The sequence below is a fragment of the Syngnathus floridae genome, chromosome 7 (assembly GCF_059516105.1).
Source record: "Syngnathus floridae isolate MCC-2025c chromosome 7, RoL_Sflo_1.0, whole genome shotgun sequence".
In the NCBI taxonomy this organism is placed as follows: domain Eukaryota; kingdom Metazoa; phylum Chordata; class Actinopteri; order Syngnathiformes; family Syngnathidae; genus Syngnathus; species Syngnathus floridae.
In genome coordinates, this window is record NC_142419.1 from 3912359 (window position 1) to 3936565 (window position 24207).

General features: G+C 45.2%; 1 protein-coding gene across 2 annotated transcripts; it reads left to right on the plus strand.

Moving 5' to 3' along the window:
- The first annotated feature begins 12189 nt into the window (after positions 1-12189).
- lgals9l3 (lectin, galactoside-binding, soluble, 9 (galectin 9)-like 3) lies at positions 12190-16327 on the plus strand. Of its 2 annotated transcripts, XM_088380166.1 has the most exons (8): positions 12190-12358; positions 12998-13086; positions 13200-13407; positions 13490-13609; positions 13683-13844; positions 14048-14136; positions 15341-15497; positions 15833-16327. In XM_088380166.1, exons 1-8 carry the CDS (start codon positions 12269-12271, stop codon positions 15977-15979), a joined length of 1062 nt encoding a protein of 353 aa, XP_088236292.1. In that variant the 5' UTR covers positions 12190-12268; the 3' UTR covers positions 15980-16327. The 2 variants fall into 2 exon arrangements, with proteins under 2 accessions (XP_088236292.1, XP_088236293.1); XM_088380167.1 differs by lacking the exon at positions 12998-13086 and having other exon boundaries at positions 12222-12358; positions 13309-13407.
- The last annotated feature ends 7880 nt before the right edge of the window (positions 16328-24207 follow it).

Below are 24207 nucleotides of genomic sequence, written 5' to 3' on the forward strand. Positions count from 1 at the left end.
GTCATGAAAGAACTAGGATTCCCACTATTGGGACGGCCAGCATTAAATGCACTGAAGTTAGTAGCTAGGCTTGATACAGTGACTCTCGACTCAAAAGCTACAGTAAAACAACAGTTTCCCAACCTGTTCAATGGATTAGGGAAATTGGAAGGAGAATACAACATTGTGTTGAAACCCGATGCAGTGCGATTCTCAATCTCTACGCCAAGACGTGTTGCGCTGCCACTACTTCCAAAGGTGAAGGAGGAGTTGGCGAGAATGGAGTCACAAGGCGTCATCAGTAAGGTGGAGGAACCAACCGAATGGTGTGCCGGAATGGTAGTGGCGCCCAAGCCCAACGGAAAAGTACGGATATGCTCTGACCTCACTGAACTAAATAAATCTGTGCAGAGGGAGCGACATCCACTTCCAGCAGTGGAACAGACACTAGGACAACTTGCCGGCGCCAAAGTGTTTTCCAAATTGGATGCAAATTCTGGATTTTGGCAAGTAGCGCTGTCGAAAGGCTCGTCTCTGTTGACGACATTCATTACACCTTTCAGGAGATTCTGTTATAACAGATTGTGCTTTGGAATATCTTCCGCACCTGAGCACTTCCAGAAGAGAATGTCACAAATTCTAGATGGATTGGATGGTGTTTTGTGCCAGATGGATGACGCGCTTATCCTAGGAGCTACGCAGGAGGAGCATGACAGGCGACTTCATGCAGCACTAACACGGCTCCAGGATGCAGGCGTCACACTCAATGACAAATGTGAGTTTTCCAAGTCAACAATAAAATTTCTGGGGCAGATTGTGGGAGCCTCAGGAGTGAGTGCTGATCCAGACAAGGTGAAAGCGGTGTCCACCATGCGGGAGCCGAGAAACATCACTGAAACCAGAAGCTCGCCATGGTTAATCACCTGGGGAAATTCCTACCACATTTAGCAGACAAAACAAAGCCATTGAGAGATCTACTCAAGAAGACTAACATGTGGACATGGGGATTGCAGCAACAAAAAGCTTTTGAAGAAATCAAAAAAGAACTTACGACACCACCAATACTTGCATTGTACAACCCGAACGCTGAGACAGTGGTATCGGCTGATGCCTCCTCATATGGGTTAGGAGCAGTGCTTCTGCAGAAACAGGATGGAAAAGTAAGACCAGTTGCGTACGCGTCACGCGCCCTTACTACTACAGAGCAGCGCTATGCGCAAATTGAAAAAGAGGCGTTGGCCACAACATGGGCATGTGAACGCTTTGCAGAGTTTCTCATTGGCTCTACTTTCCACGTGGAAACGGATCATAAACCATTGGTCCCACTCCTGGGTTCACAACACCTAGACGATCTTCCACCACGCATACAGCGGCTGAGGATGCGGCTCATGCGGTTTTCATATGACATTTCGCACGTACCAGGCAAAAGTATTGCAACCGCGGATGTGTTGTCAAGATCACCGATGAACAGCTCAGAAGATCAGCTAAAGGAGGAGGAAATTGACTTGTATGTGCACGCTGTCATGGCTAGTTTGCCAGCAACTGACAGCCGAATTGCAGACATCAAGAAACATCAAGACAACGATGTCGTGATTAGTCAAGTAAAAAAATATTGTGCTGAAGGGTGGCCAGAAAGGTTCACGGCGCCATCTATCGTTCAGCCATACTTGCCATTCTCAGGAGAGTTCAGTGTGCAAGACAGATTGTTGTTGAAAGGCCCTCGGATTGTGATTCCAGAAGCTCTACGCTCCGACATCATGAGTAGGTTGCACAACGGACATCTGGGAATACAAAAATGCAGGGAGAGGGCGAAACAGTCAGTGTGGTGGCCAGGATTGAGCAAACAAATACAACATGACATAGAGAAGTGTGATGTTTGTGCTCGGGAAAGAGTGGTCAATAAAGAGACATTGATTCCAACCGAATTCCCAGAGAGGCCTTGGTCGAACGTGGGAGCAGATCTATTCCAAAAAGGGAGTAAAGTATATTTACTCATTGTCGACTATTTCTCCAGATTTTTTGAAGTTGCTCCACTGAAATCTACAACATCTGAAGCAGTAGTGGAGCATTGTAAGTCCATATTCGCGCGACATGGAATACCACAGGAAATGCGCACGGATAATGGGCCACAATTTGCATCCGACAGTTTCAAAAAGTTTTCACGGGACTGGTGTTTCAAACATGCGACGTCTAGTCCAAAGTTTCCACAAAGCAACGGGGAAGCAGAACGAGCTGTCAGAACTGTGAAGAGTCTGCTAAGTAAGTCCAGTGACCCATATTCAGCTCTAATGGCATACCGAGCGACTCCATTGGCAAATGGATACAGTCGAGCTGAGTTGCTGATGGGGAGAAGAATAAGAACGCAACTTCCAACTATCCCTTCACAACTGGACCCAAGATGGGCAGACATGGAAACATTGAGAAACACCGAGCAAAGTTCTCGACAGAAACAGCAGAGACATTTCAACACTCGACACAGAGCACATGATCTGCCGCGTCTGCATCCAGGTGACCATGTCTGGGTGAAGGACATGAACGAAAGAGGGACAATAGTTTCCACAGCAGACACACCCAGATCATACCATGTCGAGATGCAAGGAGGTATCCTGCGGAGAAACAGTACATCTTTCTACTACTCCTATTGCACCATCGACTGAAATCGTCCAATCAGAGACTGAGGGCGGGCACAACAGTGTTGTTGATGAACCGACCAGAACACACAGCACGCTGGTTGATGCGAGTCAGCGAAGCCAAGGAAACGAGAGACGCTACCCTACCAGGGAAAGACGACCTCCAAGCGGATTGAAGGACTACATTACTCAGTAGTTAGTCATATATTTCACAGTTGAAACTGATAATGGTTCAGTAGTTGAAAGGAGTGTGTATTACGGAAGATATAGTAAGTTATAATCAGGGCTGTGGACTCGGTCGGATTTTTGCACCGAGTCCGAATCCGAGTCCGGCCTCTTGACCACGGAGTCCGTGTCCGAGTCCGGCTGTCCATTTTTTCTGTTAATTCATGTGACTGCTTAGTCTTTATTCAAGGCTAATTTAGATCAAAATCAAAATAATGATATAAGCTGGGTGACATAATCATCCTTGACATTGGTACATAATGTAAACATTAGCCTAAGTGCAACTCAACGTGGCCGCATTGATCGTGAGCAGGGCTGTGGACAGTATTCCTACGCGCATTCTCAGCAGCATGATGAAAATAAAATTGAACGTATGTTTTTTTTTATTGTCGGACTCGGTGGACTCGGTCAAAATCAGCACCGAGTCCGGCAAAAATGACCGAGTCCGACCGAGTCCCCGAGTCCGGCAAAAATGACCGAGTCCGACCGAGTCCGAGTCCCCGAGTCCGAGTCCACAGCCCTGGTTATAATATTCTCAACACTTTCATGAAAAGTTTGGTTATTATAGTGACGTTGAAAATAAAAGGATTCCTACTCAGAAAGGAGGATGTAGTATGAGGTGAACTACCGTAGTAGGAACCTTTGATTAGGGCGGTATTCGTGAGGGGTGAATAAACGAGGGGGGGCCGAAGCATTAGGTCATCAGCAAAGGAACAGCAACTCCGGAGTTAAAAGGTTTGATTCGGACAACGGGACTTCGGAACGGAGTGGTACGCACGATCGAAAACAAGTTTTTGATTCCTTGTGCTTTATTGAGTGTTTTCTTATTTACATTTCAAAAACCAGAAGCCATTTATTTACAAATATGATGGCACTTTAGTTTACATATTTACATGTTCAGATATTAAGATGTGATAGACAGTTTTTGCATGATTTGAATGAGGCAAAATAACATGCTTTTTCTCTAAAATATATTGTCATAATCATTTGTTTCAGGTGTACTGTAATTATTTTCTGTATAAAAATTAAATTTGGTGTTCATAAAGTCTTTTTTAAAACTTGAATCTTGAAAAAGAGGTGGTTGTCTTATAATCAGGGTCCTTTTATATTCGGGCCAATTAGGTAATATTTACAAAGCTGCGATTGGCTGGCAACCATTTCAAGGTGTCCCCTGCCTACTGCCCAGTGACGGCTGGGATAGGCTCCAGCACGCCCATGACCCACGTGGGGACAGAACGGTACAGAAAATGGATAATATTTACAAAGGTTAAAAAAAAAAAAAATTGAAAAAAAAACACCAAACAAGAGGGGTGGGGAATCCAGTCACACTCAAGTGACGAGAATTTGGTCGCAATGCTCCTGTTGTTATCACAAATGTCAATAAGCTTTCAGTTGATCTTTAACCTGAAGGAGTCACACGCCGGTGCCACGCCCCCCAATCACCAGGATCACTATCACCTGTCGCGGGCTCATGGGGAACGCTATATTAGCTCGGCCAGCGCTACAACCCTTGTCAGCTTGTCTTGTGATGTCCTTTAGCACACCGGTCCTTGTAAGCTTGACTCCCCGTTTCATTACAATTCGGTCCTTGTCCTGTCTGTCTAGTTCTACCTTGTCAGTCCACAGTTGCTCTCCTTGCAGACCACCTGTCTGCATCCAGTCCACGCCTGGCTTACCATCAGACTACCACCTGCGTGAACTTGGCCCCCCCAATCTCGCAAAAATGAAGGAAAATAGTCTGATTCGTTTGTGCTTCGTTTGTGCCGGTTTGTGCAGCAAAAATCATCGTTTGTGCTGCTATGGTTTTTTAGTTATGAACGATTATTCTATAGGTCAACCAGAGTTCACCCAGCCCCCCCTTTCCCCCCAAATGGACCCAAAATGGTACCGTCCGTTTGTGCTTCGTTTGTGCTGGTTTGTGCAGCAAAAAAATTCGTTTGTGCCGGTTTCGTTTCGGAGATATTACACATTCATTTTTTAGCGATGACGTCATCCAGCCCCCCCTTTTCCTCCAAATGAACCCAAATTGGTGCCTTTCGTTTGTGCTGGTTTGTGCAGCAAAAAGTTTCGTTTGTGCTGCTTCCGTTTCGGATATATTAGGCATCTAATTTCTAGCGATGACGTAACCTCCAAATGAACCCAAAATGGTACCAATCTATTGTGCCGCAAAACAAATTTGTTTGCATGATTATAATCATACATCTTCATTAACCCCGTGCACGGGCTCAATAGTTAAAAAAACTGATGAGGCCGAATGACTTGTCCGGCCATACCTTCCTGTATCAGGGTGTTATGACAGGGCATACCAGCTCCAGTGTCCCAGTCGTGCAGATGTTGTCAGAGAAGCATGATATTAACGCTATCACACAGTGGCTGAAGGAATGGATCCATGCAGGTGCATCTGTTCCTAAAGAAGCAGTATGTGACTTTTCTCTGGCAATTCTTGGAGCTCTAGTCAAAGCTTTTACCCCTCATCCTGATTTGAAGAGCTACATCAATGAGTGCTTTAACATTTCACATGGGAATCAGCCTGGACATCTACCCCCATGTTTTGTCAGGGTAGATGTAGCACACTGTATTAAGATGATCTGCCGATGGGACTGCCTGAAAAACAAAAGACCTCGTGTTAAGGATTTCTTTGTCAGGTCAATAGCACAGCTTCTTAAGTCACAATGTTTGCAACATGCAAAAGAACTTCTCCGTGCTATCACCATTGTGGCACAGAGGGTAATGACAGTTCTGGAGCCCCTATCCCATCAGAAAAGTGCAAGAAATACTTGAGAGCGCAAATCGCGGAGGAATTTGTCGCCATTTCAGATGAGGAAGCTGAGGGACAAGAACCAGGTGATGCATTAAACCAACACATCCAGACTAATGTCCGACAGTGGGTGACAGAAATATGTGAGGAGAGCAGGTCACTTGCCATGGCTGATGGGGATAGAGACAACATCCACTTCCTCCCTGAGATTATTCCCCAAATAACAAGACTTGGAAGTTACTTGCCACTCTGGACAGCAATAATGGTCCCTCTCTTCAAAAGCACCAGCATCACTGCAAGTTCCGCAGCTGTTGAAGCAGAGTTCAAAAACATAAAAAAAGGCCTTTTCAAGCATGAAAGCCTACCCATTCGTGTGGACCGGTTTGTTGCTCGTCATCTTTCCTTCATTGAAGGAAACATGCGGATTTGCTTTGCAAAACAAAAAAGTGAAAAGGATGAGTGTGATACCACGACTGTCAAAGAGCCTGACAACGTCTGCAGTACTTCTCAAACTGAAGTAGTAAACAAAAGGGAAAAAAAATCTCATCCTGAAGCGGAGCCAGATGCATCTACTGACAGTGCAGTTGAAAACTGGAGAGGTTTAGCCGTCCCACCGAAGAAAAGAAAGATCACGTCATATCTTTCTCCTTGTCCTGAATGGCTGCATATTGATACACGAGTGGGCTGGAAAAAAGTCAAGATACCATTGTTGAAAAACGGGAACCATCAACAGCCTGTTAAACTTCGCACATCAAAAGTGTTTGTGCTCAATACCTGTGCATTTGATTCTGTCTTGCAATGCTTATGCTGTTCTTTCTGTGAAAGTTTTTCATTTGAAAAGACTGTTCTGAACTATGAACATGGGAACCAATTCCTCCACCTGGTGAAAACCATCACAACACAGGGTGTGAACCAACAGGTATACTCACAGAGGGCAGAACTGCTGGGGGAAATATTCAAACCTGTCCTCCTGACCTCTGGTGCTCTCCAAATTGATGCACAATGCCACATCTCCACTGTAATTGAGAGTGCAATGAGGAACATCTAAAATAAAATAAAAGTACATAACACAAGCAACGTGCCGCTTGGGACGAGCGCATCATTTCTTCAAAGCGGCCGCGGTTCATTTGATAAAACAATGCTCCTCACAGTACTGCAGTTTAAGCCAACAAGTAACAAGGCAAGTTTCATTTGTTTGTGTAAACATTGCTGTCCTGCAGACCTGTGGCATGGCTTCTCTTCAGACTGCTGCTGAAGAGGGACTCAGTCTTCCTGACTCTCTCTGCCTCAGGCCAATAGAAAACCCTTCCCAGTGTCCGTCTTCATTCGAAACACAGGATGACAGTACAGGTAAGGCTCTGTGTTCAGGTAATGTCACTCACAGCTACAATCTGGGAGAGTTTGTGTGGATTGACACTGACCTTGGTAGCAGTTGCAAGGAAGTTTCCTTGCTTGAATTTCCCTCCAGTCTGGAGCTAAAAGAGAAGACATTTACTTTAAGAGCTATCATTGGCTTTGAACCAGGACTGACCCAGGATTCTCTTGGCCATTATGTGGCATACTGCAGGAGGACTGCATATGCCTGGGAGATCTATAATGACCTGGGAAGTAGAGTGAAAGCAGCATCAGTAAATTCTAAAATCTTCCCGCATGCTGTGGTCTACACATTGCAGTGATACATTGTTTGAATTGTTGTAAAAAAATGTTGATGATGTTCCCTTTGACAAAGAAAGTTATTTTTTCACGTTTTCAAGTTTCTTTTTCTGGCTGTCATCAATTTCACATACATGTATTAATTGTTGCATTAATTAATGTTTTGGAACAAACAGACTCACCAGGTTGCAGTGAACCTTTTACACGTCAGATTTAATTGAAAATAATGATCATATAGGCATAATGATAACAAGGGAATTAATCAATAAGCACAATAAAAAAATAAGTACAGAAATATCCTCGTACCAAAAGCCATTTCCCGCAGTGAAAGCTTTCTGCAAGATGAAAAGAAGAAAAAAAGACGAAGAACATATTTACCTTGTATTCGTCCTACGTACATCAGGAGCATTCCAGTCCAGGAGCTTGAAATTCGCGACGAAATACAGTGACGTCATCACTATAAATTAAATGTGTAATATCTGCAAAACCGTAGCAGCACAAACGAAACTTTTTGCAGCACAAACCAGCATAAACGAAGCCCAAACGAACGGCACTATTTTATTTTGGGTCCATTTGGAAGAAAATAGGGGGGCGGGGCTACGTGACGTCATCGCTATTAAATAAATGTGTAATATCTCCGAAACGGAAGCAGCACAAACGAAACTTTTTGCTGCACAAACGAGCACAAACGAAGCACAAACGAACGGTACCATTTTGGGTCCATTTGGAGAAAAAGGGGGGGGCCAAGTTCACGGTGACGTCATAGCAAGAAATTAAATGCCTAATATCTCCGAAACGGAAGCAGCACAAACAAAACTTTTTGCTGCACAAACGAAGCACAAACGAACGGTACCATTTTGGGTCCATTTGGAGAAAAAGGGGGGGCCAAGTTCACGGTGACGTCATCGCTAGAAATTAAATGCCCAATATCTCCGAAACGGAAGATTCAAGATTTAAGATTCAAGAGTTTTTTATTCGCCATGTTTGAGCGTGTCAAACAAGGAATTTGACTTCGGTAAATCACAGCCTCTGTTCAACATTTAGGTGACTAACAACAACACTCAGGACATGTGAAAAATGAAAGATATTCTCAAACATCCCCTGGTCTTAAACTCCCAAGAGGGAGAGGAAAAACTCAAAACTCCAGCTAGGGGAAATGAGAAACCTTGAGAAGAGACCACAGATGGGAGGGTCCCTCTTCTAGGATGACCAGGCTGCAATGGATGCAGAGAGGACACACAGTACAAACAGTGTAGACAAAATAGGTGTGGAAAGCGGGATGTTATTGCACAGTAATGACTCTGAGACTCTAAGAGTGGTGTGAGTTCATCAGAGTGACAGCCTGGGGGAAGAAGCTGTCTCTGTGTCTGCTGGTTTTAGTGTACAGAGCTCTATAACGGCGTCCGGAGGGGAGTAGTTCAAACAGGCTGCAACCTGGGTGCGAAGGGTCTGTTGAGATGTTACTTGCACGTTTCCTGGTCCTGGACAGGTACAAGTCTTGGATAGATGGGAGGTTGATTCCAATTATCTTTTCTGCAGTCCTTATTGTCCGTTGCAGTCTGTGCTTCTCTTGTTTGGAGGCCGATCCAAACCAGACAGTGATGGAGGTGCAGAGTACTGACTGGATGATGGCAGTGTAGAAGGTCTTCAGCAGCTCCCGCGGCAGGTTGAACTTCTTGAGCTGTCTCAGGAAGTACAGCCTCTGCTGGGCCTTCTTCCGGACAGAGTCTATGTGGCCGGTCCATTTCAGGTCCCGAGAGATTGTGGTTCCCAGGAACTTGAAGGTGTCTGATGAGAGAATAGTATTACTGCGGATAGTGAGGGGTGAAAGTGGTGAAGGGCCTCGCCTGAAGTCCACTGTCATCTCCACGGTCTTGAGCGGGTTCAGGTCCAGGTGGTTTTGGCTGCACCAGTGGACTAGCCGCTCCACCTCCTGTCTGTACGCAGTCTCATCACCGTTCTGGATCAGTCCGATGAGAGTGGTGTCGTCTGCATACTTCAGGAGCTTCACAGAAGAGTCACTTGCGGAGAAATCGTCGGTGTAGAGGGAGAACAGCAGCTGAGGGGCTCCAGTATTGGTGGTCAGGGTGTCAGATGTGATGCTCCCTAGCCTCACACGCTGTCTCCTGTTGGTCAGGAAGCTGGTGATCCACTGACAGGTGGAGGCAGGCACCGCGAGCTGGATGAGCTTCTGTTGGAGGATGTCAGGAGCGATGGTGTTGAACGCCGAGCTGAAGTCCACAAACAGGATCCTGGCGTACTTTCCTGGGGTGTCCAGGTGTTGCAGGATGTAGTGCAGTCCCATGTTGACCGCATCATCCACAGACCTGTTTGCCCGGTAGGCAAACTGGAGGGGGTCCAGCAGGGGGACCGTGACATCCTTCAGGTGGTTCAGCACTAACCTCTCGAAAGATTTCATGACCACAGATGTCAGTGCAACAGGTCTATAGTCATTCAGACCTGTGATGGCGGGCTTCTTGGCCACTGGAACGATGGTGGAGCTCTTGAAGCACGAGGGCACCTCACACAGCTCCAGGCAACGGTTGAAGATCCGTGCAAAGATGGGCGCCAGCTGCTCAGCGCAGACTTTCAAGCAGGAAGGTGACACGCCGTCTGGGCCCGGTGCCTTCCTGATCTTTTGTCTCCGGAACATCTGGTGCACTTCCTCCTCACGAATCTGGAGTGCGGGCGCGGCCTCTGCAAGAGAGAGAGTCCGTGACCACGGTGATGGAGGTGTGGACAGAGCAGTTGTGGGGGGAGGTGAGTATGTGGATTGTGCTGCAGGAGGTCCCGTTGTGTGGGAGGACCGATCAAACCTGCAGTAGAACCTGTTTAGCTGGTTAGCGAGCCTTGGGCTCTCCACAGGACGTGGGGTTCGTTTCTTGAAGCCCGTGATGCTCTGCATACCTTTCCACACTGTTGAGGGATCAGGATTGGCAGAGAGGTGTCTCTCCAGGCTCTCCCCGTAACACCTCCTGGCTTTCCTGACCTCTCGGTTCAGTGTGTTTCTGGTCTGCTTGAACAGGTCCCGGTCGCCGCTCCTGTAGGCCTCCTCCTTGACTTTGCGCAGCCTCCTAAGGTTCGGTGTAAACCAAGGTTTGTCGTTGTTGTACGTGCAGAAGGTCTTAATCTGCACACACAGATCCTCACAAAAACTGATGTATGATGTGACAGTGTCAGTGAGTTCATGCAGGTCTGAAGTTGCAGCTTCAAAAACTCTCCAATCGGTGCAGTCAAAGCAGGCTTGGAGGTCCTGCCTTGACTCCACTGTCCATTTCCTTACAGTCCTCACCACAGGCTTAGAAGTTTTTAGTTTCTGTCTGTAGGCAGGGATCAGATGAACTAGACAGTGGTCCGAGAGTCCTAAAGCTGCACAAGCCACAGAGTGGTATGCATCCTTAATTACGGTGTAGCAGTGGTCCAGTGTCTGTGCCCCTCTGGTGGGACACGTTATGTGTTGTCTGTATCTGGGGAGTTCGTGTGCGAGGTTCGCCCTGTTAAGATCACCCAGAACAATGATTAGTGAATTTGGTAGAAGTTTCTCCATGTCTGTCACCTGGTCAGCCAGCATCTGCGTGGCTTCACTCGCATGTGCGTGTGGTGGAATGTAAACAGCCGCCATGACGATCGAGGAGAACTCCCGTGGTGAATAGAACGGCCGGCAGTTTATGAAAAGTGTTTCTAGGAGAGGGCTGCAAAACTCTTTCAACACCATGACATCGGTACACCAACGCTCATTAATGTAGAAACAGAGACCACCTCCCTTTGATTTCCCGGAGAGCTCCGCGCTGCGATCTGCACGCGTTAGCCGAAACCCAGCTAACTCCATGACGTGGTGGGGGGTTCGTTCGCTAAGCTACGTTTCAACAAAACACAGCGCGGCGGATCTGCTGAAGTCCGTGTTCCTTGAAGTGAGGAGCAGCAGTTCGTCCATCTTGTTCGCCAGGGAGCGGACATTCGCCAGATGAATTGAAGGTAGGGCAGAACGGAAACCTCTCTGCCTCAGCTTTACGAGGGCTCCGGCTCGTTTTCCGCGTCGCCGCCGTCGCGCTAGCTTGTATAGCACCGCCGCTCCGGCTAAAATCTCCGACAAACAGTCTGAATCAGAGAGAACAGGAGAGAAAATACCAGAAGAAGACTGACCGATGTTTAACAGTGCTTCTCTAGTAAAAGTGATCCGGGATGGACAGCAGAAGACACAGAAAACACACAAAATAAGACAAAGAAACAGAGAGCGACTCACCATGGCAGCCATCCGCGGCGCCATCAGATGACGCAACACAAACAAAAAAAATTGCTGCACAAACGAAGCACAAACGAACGGTACCAATTTGGGTCCATTTAGAGGAAAAGGGGGGGCTCGATGACGTCATCGCTAAAAAATAAATGTGTAATATCTCCGAAACGAAAGCAGCACAAACGAATTTTTTTGCTGTACAAACGAAGCACAAACGGACGGTACCATTTTGGGTCTATTTGGGGGGGAAAGGGGGGGCTGGGTGAACTATGGATGACCTATAAAATAATCGTTCATAACTAAAAAACCATAGCAGCACAAACGATAATTTTTGCTGCACAAACCGGCAAAAACGAAGCACAAACGAATCCGACTATTTTCCTTAAATTTTGCGTGGGTGGGGGGGCCAGCTTCACGCACGTAGACTACCGACACCCGACGAGCGCAGCCTCGCTCGTTCGCCGGTCCAGCTCTCCACCATTCCCCTTCCCCTCAGCATTGAAGTCTGCTTCACCCTGCATTTTGCTGTACTGTCCGATTTCTCACAGAAGGGGGCCACACATTTTACGGCCAACGGCACATATCAGACGGAACATATCTTACAATTTAATCAGATCAGTTACATACACATAGGTTTTTTAAATATTTTTTTTTATCCAGAAAAGGAGTTATGTTATGTCGTCTCACTCACATCACATCCTTCCTGAATAAAGAATCGCTTAAAACGCCAGCATGTTGAGGACCGCCCACTTACACAAAATCGAAACTTTTAAGCGGAATTGATACATGAGCAACAATCCTCACAGCGACACAAAAAGCGAACTCGACTGTACACCGCCTTGTATGATGGCTTTCCCTCAGCAGTTTTATAATCCGGTAAGAGAAATAGGCTTTTGTTTGTTGAATTTATTTTGACACCAGTCTTTTCTTGTGACGCATTTGAGAGGAGAGGGAGGGGGTTGGAATTTGTCCCGTTACTCAAGGGCCTTGCTGTGTCAGTCGTCGCTTCTCCTGGTTTGAGTATTTTAACATTCAGTTACGTACTCACTCGGTTGTCTTTGCGCGCCTTCAGCAGTTTAACAGTTTGTGACTGACGACAGTGCTTATGAAGTAAGTGTCGGGTTGCGGCAGAAGGTTGGGAGAAAAAAAGACATGTTTTGTTCCGCATTTCATACATGACATTTATTATACCTCTCAATCTTCCGAATTATATAGAACAGAACAGAATCTACCCACTGGACGTACGGTTGCAGTTTGGTAGGTAATACCTAAAGGGAGGGTAAAATGAACCAACATTGGCACTTATGTGAGAGAACTGTATTTAAAAAGTATCTCAGTGCTACAATTTCCCGCTGAAAAAAACAGCGATTTAACGGTATTTTAGAACACAGGTACACATACTGACGCCCACTTTTGTTTGTTCACTACCAGTGCAAATGTTAATGCGCAGCCTTGTGCATCATTTTTTTGTTTTGCATTTTGATTTATTTAACCCAGAAACCGTTCCCCTTATAGAGAATTCCCTTCACTGGTTCCATTAATGGTGGTCTCCAGGTGGGCAAATCCATCACCATCAGTGGATGGGTCCAACCTGGAGCTGACAGGTTAAACCCTCTCCTTATTTCAGTATCTGCATTTTCAGCGATACAAACACAGTTGTACAACCAGCTACGTGAAAGCTTTGTCAACTGCTATGTTGCTGTTGTTGCTTTTTTAGGTTACATGTGAATTTACAGTGCGGCTCTAATACAAATGCGGACATTGCGCTCCATTTCAACCCACGGTATGACAGTCTTCCTGGCTATGTTGTTGCCAATACCTTCCAGCATGGTCGTTGGGGTACAGAAGAAAGAAAGCAAAACTTTCCTTTACCCACCGGTTCTGCCTTCAACCTGCTCATCACAGTCACCAGCGATTCCTACCAGGTTAAAACCTTTTCGTCATAATTTTGACAAATTTGTCCCTGCAGTACAAAGTAGTTTATAATTTCATATTTTTCGCCTCTAGTTGAACATCAATGGCACTCACTTCATGGAGTATAAACATCGTATTTCATTTTTTCAAGTGAATACCATTGCAATTGATGGAAAAGTGGACATTTCCTCCATAACCTTCAGTAACCCAATGGTAACAACATGATTAAAAACTCATAAATTTACTCAAGCAATTTTGAGTCTAACCACTTATGTATTGCTTTTAGTTCCCTGGACAGCCAGCATTTCCTGCCCAGCCCAGATTTCCTCCTCAGCCCACCTTTCCTTCACATGTAACATATCCAAACCAGGCAGGATTTCCACCTTGTCCAGGATTCCCCCCGCAACCTGGATTTCCATCACAACCAGGATTTGTTCCCGCATTCTTTGTGAGTCTGTTAAAACTATTTTACAGTCATGTACAGCAGAGTTGCACACACAATATTAAAGTACATTTGTAATAGTATTTTTTGAGACAGCTGGACATCCAAGGCTTGTGTACTGTAGAAAGTGTTACTGTTAAATAATGACAATGAAACAAAAATTCACTTCGCTTGTTATTTTGTTTTGCTGACTACTGTTATGTTTATAGAGTGTTCCATACAAGGCCATCATCAGTGGAGGATTTAAGACGGGACGACTCATTACTATCCAAGGAACTGTTCACCCTAAAGCCACAAGGTGAGCCATCATCAGTTAAAAAGCTTCATTTTTTAACACGTTAAAAGCCCAAAGACAGCTGCGATAGGCTGATGAGGATTAGTGGTTTAGATTAATTGTTGTGCCGATCCATCAGTGTTGCGAAAGTTCTTTTTCTACATGAACTAGTTTAAAGTTCAGTTCACAAATTTTAAAATGAATTTGATCAGTTCATAGTTCATAATTGGAATTTTATGAACTAAGTTCATTGTTAAATAAATGAAAAGTTCATACTAGTTCTTTTGTTTCCCCAAACAAAAAAGAAAACCTGGCATCCTTGAACAAAAGTGAACTGCGGTTCAAAACTGTTCATTGTCCCCAAAATGAGTGCGTACTATGACTATATGTTTAATACAGTATAGAATTACACGGAAATTTTGAATCTGCACTAAACTCACTCTGGAGAATGTTTGGCTTTCAATTTGTTTGGATATTTAAAAGGGGGAACAAACTTAAGATAACTGTAACAAATCAGGCAGAACGACCAAGAGTGTCACGCTTTGTTTATTGAAATGAGGGAGAGTGGAAGTGGAAAGCGGGTGCGTTGCAGCGCAGCGTGGCAGAAGGGCGAGGTGTTGACGTAGTCGAGAACGGGCAGTAGGTCGCACCAAAAAGCGAGCAGGACGTGAAGTGAATTTGTGGTCTGAGACGGGCAATTGGTTGGGGCAGGCGGCGTTCGGGCGTAGTCAATCAGTTTGAACGAGCAACAAGGTTGGCCACTGAAAACAACCAAGAAGGCCAACAGACACAAGGAACCAACAGGTGTCAGGCACTGGCAATGACTCACTTGTGTGTGGGGTTTAAATAGGGGAGTTGATGAGCCGGGAGCAGGTGTGGTGATCAGTAAACAAAAAATAGGTGTCAGGCAATGAGCGCTGATTGTTCTGGGGGTGTGGCTGTGTCCCATGTAAACGGAAGCAGGGCGCTGACCTGGGTGCTCGGAGAGCAGGCGCATGACAATAACGCTTTTGCTAAAGAACATGTAATGTTTTAGTAAATGTCATAGCATTTCAATAGAACAAATATTTGCTATGTAAGTGGAGAAAAAATCCTGTAAGATGTATCTTGTATGACTTTTGGACCATGACAACTCAAAGTGACCACTCAGCAAGGTGCCTGAAAATCAGATTTAGAGATATATGATAACCTATGATGTCCATCAAATCTTTTCCATTTTTCATCTCAGATTCAATGTTAACCTGAACCATCCCACTGGCATTGCTCTACATTATAATCCACGTTTCAATGAGAACGTTGTGGTTCGAAACACCAAACACGGGGAAAAGTGGGACTCAGAGGAACGTGATGGTCCAATGCCCTTTCACAAGGAACAGCCTTTCACGGTATGTTACTCCATTGTTATCTGCCCATAGCTTTTCCATCATCTGTATTATACTGTGTCATGTGTCATGTAAAGTCACATGATAGCACAGTCACTTCTAGCATTAAAATATCCTAAATCGGACTGTCTTGCATGAATTATTATTGTTATCATCATTATCATTAAGTTGGCTTTGTAAAAATGTATAGAATACTATCACTATTATTCATACTCCTTATTTACATTTGCCATCTCAGTGGTGATTTGCAATCCACTCCAAGTTATTTTGTTCTTATCTTGAAAATAGAAATTTGACTGTGTAACAACAAAAGTGTGGGTTTTTTTTTTTTTTTTTAGCTAACCATCTGTTGTGAGAAGCATTCCTTCAGGATCATGGCGAACGGAATGCAAGCTCACACCTACAGGCATCGTTTCACTCACCTGCAGCACATTTCAGAGTTGGAGATCGACGGTGACATCAGCATCACCTCAGTTAATGTGTAGGGAGATTCAGGAAAAGCGGTCCCACATCCCCAGCCATGCCCTCAACTATCATTTATTGTTCTCATTTATTATTATAATATATACATAATTAACACGGATCATATTATACACTGTACTATATCATCACATTTAGTAAAATGTTTGCTAAATAACAAAAAGTACAAGTTTATTGAACTCTGTTTTCAAATGTGACTTGAAGCTAAAATAGTAAAATAATAAGTTGATTTTTCAATAGTTTCACTGTTAATCTAAGTCCATTAGGGAAGGTGACTTGTTCTTATTGTTTACCAATTTATTTGTACAATCATTCATTTGTGACAAATTTAAAATAAAGTCTGATTTGATTCAGTTTGTGTCAAGTTAGAGCGAGCGAGAGAGCGAGAGCGAGAGAGAGAGCGAGCGAGAGAGAGAGAGAGAGAGAGGCTTATTAGCAGGTTGTCGGTTACCCTATACAGGGGTCTGCAACCTTTATTATCAAAAGTGCTATTTTGACCCCTTGTCTGCCAAAAAAATATTGTAGGGAGCCGCACAAAATAACAGAAATTGTAAACTTTTAAAAGTTCTCATCTTTTTTTTTTAATTATTTTAGCTGTTATAACCACTGAATATAACAAAAAGCCCACTTTAAAATAAAACATTTAGCTGAGCTTTAAAAATAAACATAAAATTAGGACCGTCCTTGACAAGTCTATGTCAGGGCTCTCCTGTCCTCTTCGGGTTTTCTGCTCAGCCAGCAGTGCGAACCTGTGTGCGAAGTTGTGAACCCTGAATAGCCATGAAAAAAAAACAAAAAAGGAAAGTTTTGGAAGAAAATAGAGAGTTTAATTCAGCGTGGACTTATTTATTTGCATTCACCGCCAACGACGCTGGCTTACCTGTATGCTCTTTCCCTATCACACCGCTGGACATCGACCCGTCCCTGCTGAACACAGTTGCATTCACTGGAGTAAGTAAGCCTGATCTAGAAATTGAACTGGCAGACATAGCGGATAAAGATTTATGGGTTAATAAGTTCAAATCACTGACGGCGGATATTGAAGAAGTCGCCCGTCAGAAGGCTACACGTTAAAGAGCACAAATGGAGAAATGGAGAAACTCCCTCACCCCGCCAAACTTGATTTGAAACATGGAGTGCCATTCCTGCCACGTATATTAACATGGAAAAGTATGCATTTGGAGTCTTGTCCATCTCAACATACTTATGCGAGCAATTGTTCTCAAGCATGAACTTCGTAAAGAACAAATGCCATTCCCGCCTCGTAGATGAGAGCCTACAGGCCTGTATGAAGATCAAAGTCACTTCCTACAGCCCTGACATAGGGAAGATCTGCAGCGAAGTTCAGACACAGAAGTCACATTAAACAGGTAAGAATTATCCATCCATCCATCCATCCATCCATCCATCCATCCATCCATCCATCCATCCATCCATCAATCCATCCATCCATCCATCCATCCATCCATCCATCCATCCATCCATCCATCCATCCATCCATCCATCCATCCATCCATCCATCCATCCATCCATCCATCTTCTTCCGCTTATCCGGGGTTGGGTCGCGGGGGCAGCAGCTTTAGGAGGGACTCCCAGACTTCCCTCTCCCCAGCCACTTCATCCAGCTCATCCCGGGGGATCCCAAGGCGTTCCCAGGCCAGCTGAGAGACATAGTCTCTCCAGCGCGTCCTGGGTCGTCTCCTATCGGTGGGACATGCCCGGAACACCTCCCCAGGGAAGCGTCCAGGAGGCATCCTGATAAGATGCCCGAGCCACCTCATCTGGCTCCTCTCAACGTGGAGGAGTAGCGGCTCTACTCCGAGTCTCTCCCGGATGACCGAACTTCTCACCCTATCTCTAAGGGAGAGCCCGGACATCCTGCGGAGAAAACTCATTTCGGCCGCTTGTATCCGGGATCTCGTTCTTTCGGTCACGACCCATAGCTCGTGACCATAGGTGAGGGTAGGAGCGTAAATCCACCGGTAAATTGAGAGCTTTGCCTTTTTGCTCAGCTCTCTCTTCACCTCAACGGACCGGTACAGGGTCCGCATTACTGCCGACGCTGCACCGATCCGCCTGTCGATCTCGCGCTCCATCCTCCCCTCACTCGTGAACAAGACTCCAAGATACTTGAACTCCTCCACTTGGGGCAGGATCTCATCCCCGATCCGGAGAGGGCATTCCACCCTTTTCCGACCGAGGACCATGGACTCGGATTTGGAGGTGCTGACCCTCATCCCGACCGCTTCACACTCGGCTGCGAAACGTTCCAGCGAGAGCTGGAGATCACGGCCTGAAGAAGCCAACAGCACCACGTCATCTGCAAAAAGCAAAGACACGATGCTCAGGTCCCCAAACCGGACCCCCTCAACGCCTCGGCTGCGCCTAGAAATTCTGTCCATAAAAATTATGAAGAGAATCGGTGACAAAGGGCAGCCTTAGCGGAGTCCAACCCTCACTGGGAATGAATCCGACTTACGGAAATGCGGACCAGACTCTGGCATCAGTGATACAGGGACCGAACCGCCCTTATCAGTTGGCTCGGCACCCCGTACTCCTGAAGCACCCTCCACATAACCTCCCGAGGGACACGGTCGAACGCCTTCTCCAAGTCCACAAAACACATGTGGACTGGTTGGGCGAACTCCCATGCACCCTCGAGGATCCTGCCGAGGGTGAAGAGCTGGTCCACTGTTCCACGGCCAGGAGGAAAGCCACACTGCTCCTCCTGAATCCGAGGTTCGACCTCCCGACGGACCCTCCTCTCCAGCACCCCTGAATAGACCTTACCAGGGAGGCTGAGGAGTGTGATTCCCCTGTAATTGGAACACACCCTCCGGTCCCCCTTCTTAAAGAGGGGAACCACCACCCCAGTCTGCCAATCCAGAGGCACTGTCCCCGATGTCCACGCAATGTTGTAGAGGCGTGTCAGCCATGACAGCCCCACAACATCCAGAGCCTTTAAGAATTCCGGGCGGATCTCATCCACCCCCGGGGCCTTGCCACCGAGGAGTTTTTTAACTACCTCAGTGACTTCGACCCCAGAGATTGGAGAATTCGCCTCAGAGTCTCCAGGCCCTGCTTCCTCAATGGAAGGCGTGTAGGTGGAATTGAGGAGGTCTTCGAAGTATTCTCCCCACCGACTCACAACGTCCCGAGTCGAGGTCAGCAGCACGCCATCCCCACTGTAAACAGTGTTGACGTTGTACTGCTTCCCCCTCCTGAGACGCCGGATGGTGGACCAGAATTTCCTCGAAGCCGTCCGGAAGTCATTCTCCATGGCCTCACCAAACTCCTCCCACGCCCGGGTTTTTGCCTCAGCAACCGCCGAAGCCGCGTTCCGCTTGGCCATCCGGTACCTGTCAGCTGCCTCCGGAGTCCCGCAGGCCAAAACGGCCCGATAGGACTCCTTCTTCAGCTTGACGGCATCCCTTACTGCCGGTGTCCACCAGCGGGTTCGGGGATTGCCGCCACGACAGGCACCAACGACCTTACGGCCACAGCTTCGGTCGGCCGCGTCAACAATGGAGGCGCGGAACATGGTCCACTCGGACTCAATGTCCCCCGCCTCCCCCGGGACGTGGGAAAAGCTCTGCCGGAGGTGGGAGTTGAAGCTCTTCCTGACAGGAGATTCTGCCAGACGTTCCCAGCAGACCCTCACAGAGCGTTTGGGTCTGCCAGGTCGGACCGGCATCTTCCTCCACCATCGGAGCCAACGCACCACTAGGTGGTGATCAGTTGACAGCTCCGCCCCTCTCTTCACCCGAGTGTCCAAAACATGCGGCCGCAAATCCGATGACACGACTACAAAGTCGATCATCGAACTGCGGCCTAGGGTGTCCTGGTGCCAAGTGCACACATGGACACCCTTATGTTTGAACATGGTGTTCATTATTGAAAATCCGTGTCGAGCACAGAAGTCCAATAATAGAACACCGCTCGGGTTCAGATCGGGGGGGCCGTTCCTCCCAATCACGCCCTTCCAGGTCTCACTGTCATTGCCCACGTGAGCATTGAAGTCACCCAGTAGAATGATGGAGTCCCCAGAAGAAGCGCTCTCCAGCACTTCCTCCAGGGACTCCAAGAAGGGTGGGTACTCTGAGCTGCCGTTTGGTGCATAGACACAAACAACAGTCAGGAGCCGTCCCCCCACCCGAAGGCGGAGGGAGGCTACCCTCTCGTTCACCGGGGTGAACCCCAATGTGCAGGCGCCCAGCCGGGGGGCAATAAGTATACCCATACCTGCTCGATGCCTCTCACTGTGGGCAACTCCAGAGTGGAAGAGAGTCCAGCCCCTCTTGAGAGGGCTTGTACCAGAACCCAAACTGTACGTGGAGGCTAGTCCGACTATATCTAGTCGGAATTTTTCTGCCTCGCACACCAGCTCGGGCTCCTTTCCAGCCAGAGAGGTGACATTCCATGTCCCAAGAGCCAGCTTCTGCAGCCGGAGATCAGACCGCCAAGGTCCCTGCTTTTTGCCGCCGCCCAGCTCACACTGCACCTGACCTCTTTGGCCCCTAAGCTATTACTTTTCCTGGAAAAAAAAAATCTGACTCCGAGCTGATGTAGATTTTTTTTGTATGTTCAGGTGCTTCAGTTTATTGCTGGCTGAGCAAAAAACCCGAAGAGTACGGACGGGAGAGCACTGACATGGACTTGTCAAGAATGGTCCTAATTTTATGTTTATTTTTAAAGCTCAGCTAAGTGGCTACTTTTTGTTGTATTCAGTGGTTATAACAGCTAAAATAAAATAAAAAAAAGATGAGAACTTTTAAAAGTTTACAAGTTCTTTTATTTTGTGCGGCTCTCTACAATATTTTTTTGACAGACAAGGGGTCAAAATGGCACTTTTGATAATAAAGGTTGCAGACCCCTGGCATAGCCTGTCAACATAGGCAGCCGTGTGATTACGCAATCCTCAGGGGAGGGTAGACAGGAAGTTGGCTGCTTCGAGCGAATCGTCTTCGGTTTTAAAATAACTGTAAAAATTCAGCAATTTTAGTTCAGAATGATACAAAACTATTGAAATTAAAAGGAAAATTACTTTATAATAAAAACAATTGAATTTGTTTTTCCCTTTTTCATGATGGCAGTGGTGGCGTAGCCTCTCTTACCTCCTCTGATCGCACGTCCCTGCCTTATCAGATTCAGTTAAAAGAAAATGCAATACCAGTGATACATGCACCAAGGAGAGTTCCAGCTCCACTTCGTGAATGTCTCAAAAAGGAACTAGCCAGGATGTGTAAACTAAAAGTGATAACAAAAGTTGAAGAATCAACAGGCTGTGTAAACTCAATGGTTTGAGTCTGTGGTTACTTGAGTGTGTTACTGATGGTATTCTTTGTTACTTTGGTGCCAGATCAGTGCAGGTCATTCATTAAGTCCTCCCATGTGGTTCTGGGATTTTTGTTCACCTTTCTTGTGATCATTTTGACCTTGAGATCTTGTGTGGAGCCCCAGATCAAGACCATTATTTACCAAATACTTTTTTTCCACTAGTATAATTTGCAAATAAATTCTTTAAAAATCAAACAATATGATTTTCTGGATTTTTGTTCCATTTTGTCTCTCATAGTGTGTCTCAAGTGTACCTATGATGAAAATTACAGGCATCTCTCATCTTTCAAGTGGGAGAACTTGCACAATTGGTAGCTGACTGTGTGTGTGTGTGCGCGTGTGTGTGTGTGCGTGTGTGTGTGTGTGTGTGTGTGTGCGTGTGTGTGTGCGCGCGCACACGTGCACACACACACACACACGCACACACACACACATCCCCGACACCGATCATTGCGACGTCAGGGATAAGACAGTTTAATAGAACAATTTAATGGGGAACTTGAAAGCGGAGGAAGATTATTATCATTAGTACCATTAAAAAAAAAGATTCTTACATAGATGGCTTGATATTTACAAGAATGTCTTCAGGACCTTACATGAGATGTCTGTCTCTGTGTTGTCTCAGCCGGGTCACAAGATTAATTTGTGTTAAAAGTGAAAGACAAATACACTGCTCCTGAGGATTTGTCTTCCTGAATACATATCTCTGTTCATTTGGTTTTTTACTCTTACTGGTGGCATTATTATAGATTCCCCTTCAATTTGACATCAATTTCAATACAAATTCTAAATTCTGCCTTTCAATCTGTGTTACAGTGTCAGGTGGCTGGCTTCGGATACCAGGGACTAGGGGTGAAATCCTGGTCAAGGCCAAAGGTAGCACCCATTTGGGTCCCTCGGCAAGACCCTTTTACACTACGGGTGGGTTGCATCAGGAAGGGCATCTGGCGTAAAAACTGTACCAAACATCACACGAGTAACATCATACGACTACCCCCTGACTAAAAAAGGACTAGCCAAAAGTCAAACAACAATCTGTGTCACAGCGTGTATTGTATGCATAACTTTAACCAGTGGACTTCCTCTTTGGGAAGCTTAAACTAAAACTAACAATTAACGAGATGACTGAACCTTGTAATAGCTTGCAGAACGTTCTGAGTCCAGATATCAACTTTAATGTATTAAATTTCTGATACAAAAGACATAACGTTTGGCACAAATCCTCTGTAAAGCTCCCTATAATTAAAAACAAACAAACATACATCTCAAAACTATAAACACTTATCATACATATGCATTTTTTTTTACAATTTCTAAATTCTGGTACAGGTTTTCCCAAGAATAAGGAAATAAAGCACACTTATATCCCCTACTTTTAGCATTGCACAAATACGCTTTTTAGATTAGGTCTATAGGTCTATATTTAAGTGAATTCCTCTGCTGCAAGTGTGACAATTTGAGGACAATTTCAGCTATATTTAGCAAACTTCTCAATGCCTCGAGCAACCCCCCCTGCCGTTATATTAATTTTTTTTCAAAAAAGTTACGAGCATCAGCAAATCATCACTGTCAAGTGTGCAACTGTCTAAATGTGGTCATTTTCGTATTTCCTCACAAATTAATGCTATTGGCGAGTGCCCACTTCGGTTTCTTATTTATACAAATATTTATTGTTAGTAGGGAGAGATGGAAATTTCCCACAAATTGATGCTATTGGTGAGCGCCCACTTAAGGTTTGTTATTTATACAAATAGTTATTGTTAGCAGGGAGAGATGGAAAAACAGGCAGGATATGGCTCTTGTAAGACCAGGGTTTCCTACCCCTATTCTCAAGTTTTTAGATTGCCTCGTTCTCTTTTTGATGACTGCTGATTGTTTATTTTGTGTCCGTGTGTATTGTATTGTATTGTATTGTATTGTATTGTATTGTATTGTATTGTATTGTATTGATCACTAAAATGCCTAATTATATTTGTCAATTTAGTGTGACGGTTTGTGTATATTGTGGCTATTGCAGACACATTGGCATACAAGCAATTGAAAGATTCATATCCCATAATGTGTCCTTAACAGTATTTTGAAAAACAAAATGGAACAATAAAAACATTTCAACGGCAATTCATCTTATCTCTGTATATACATTTGTTCATAAACTATGACAACCATCAATTTTAATGTTACCACTGGCGTACATAGAAGAGGAGCTAGAGCCAATAAGCTGAATACAGCAGTCTCTGTGCTATGAAGCTTTTTAATACAGGGAGAAGTGGTGGCAATGTATACAGTGAAAAACAGTTAGTGGTGAAGTAAGAGGAGGAAGCAGTCAGCTGGTTAGATGAGGAACTACTGAGCAGCTTAGCACTTAAAAAAAAAGGAAAATTTGAATTGCAGAAACTATGACAATTATGTCACCAAAGTCTTAATTTTAATTCCATTTTTAATTTATTATACATATTAATATAACCTCTTAAGGGGGAATTTAAGTTGCACCCTCCTGTAGATATTCTGAGAATTGATTGAAATATGGAAAGGTATCTTATTTTCTCCTGTAAACTTTGTCTAACAAGGGGATCTTAAAAATAAACGAAAATAAATGAGTAACCACGCACATATTGTGTTAAAAATGCAGAATTGGTCAAATGTTAGATTGAATTGACTTCTGGAAACAATTTTAAATAAATGTTGCTAATTTGATTGTATGTCACGGTGTTACAGATGTGTTTTCGAAAGCAAGGGAATCGACATTTAGATTGGGATCTTTAAAGACCTTTCAAACTCTTGTGTAAGAAAGTCAGCCTAAGTTTGTGCTGTAGGGTATTTACTGCATTACTGCATAATACGTAAGTATCAAACCGTTACATTTGAATGATCTAAAAAACATAAGTGAGCACCCAGT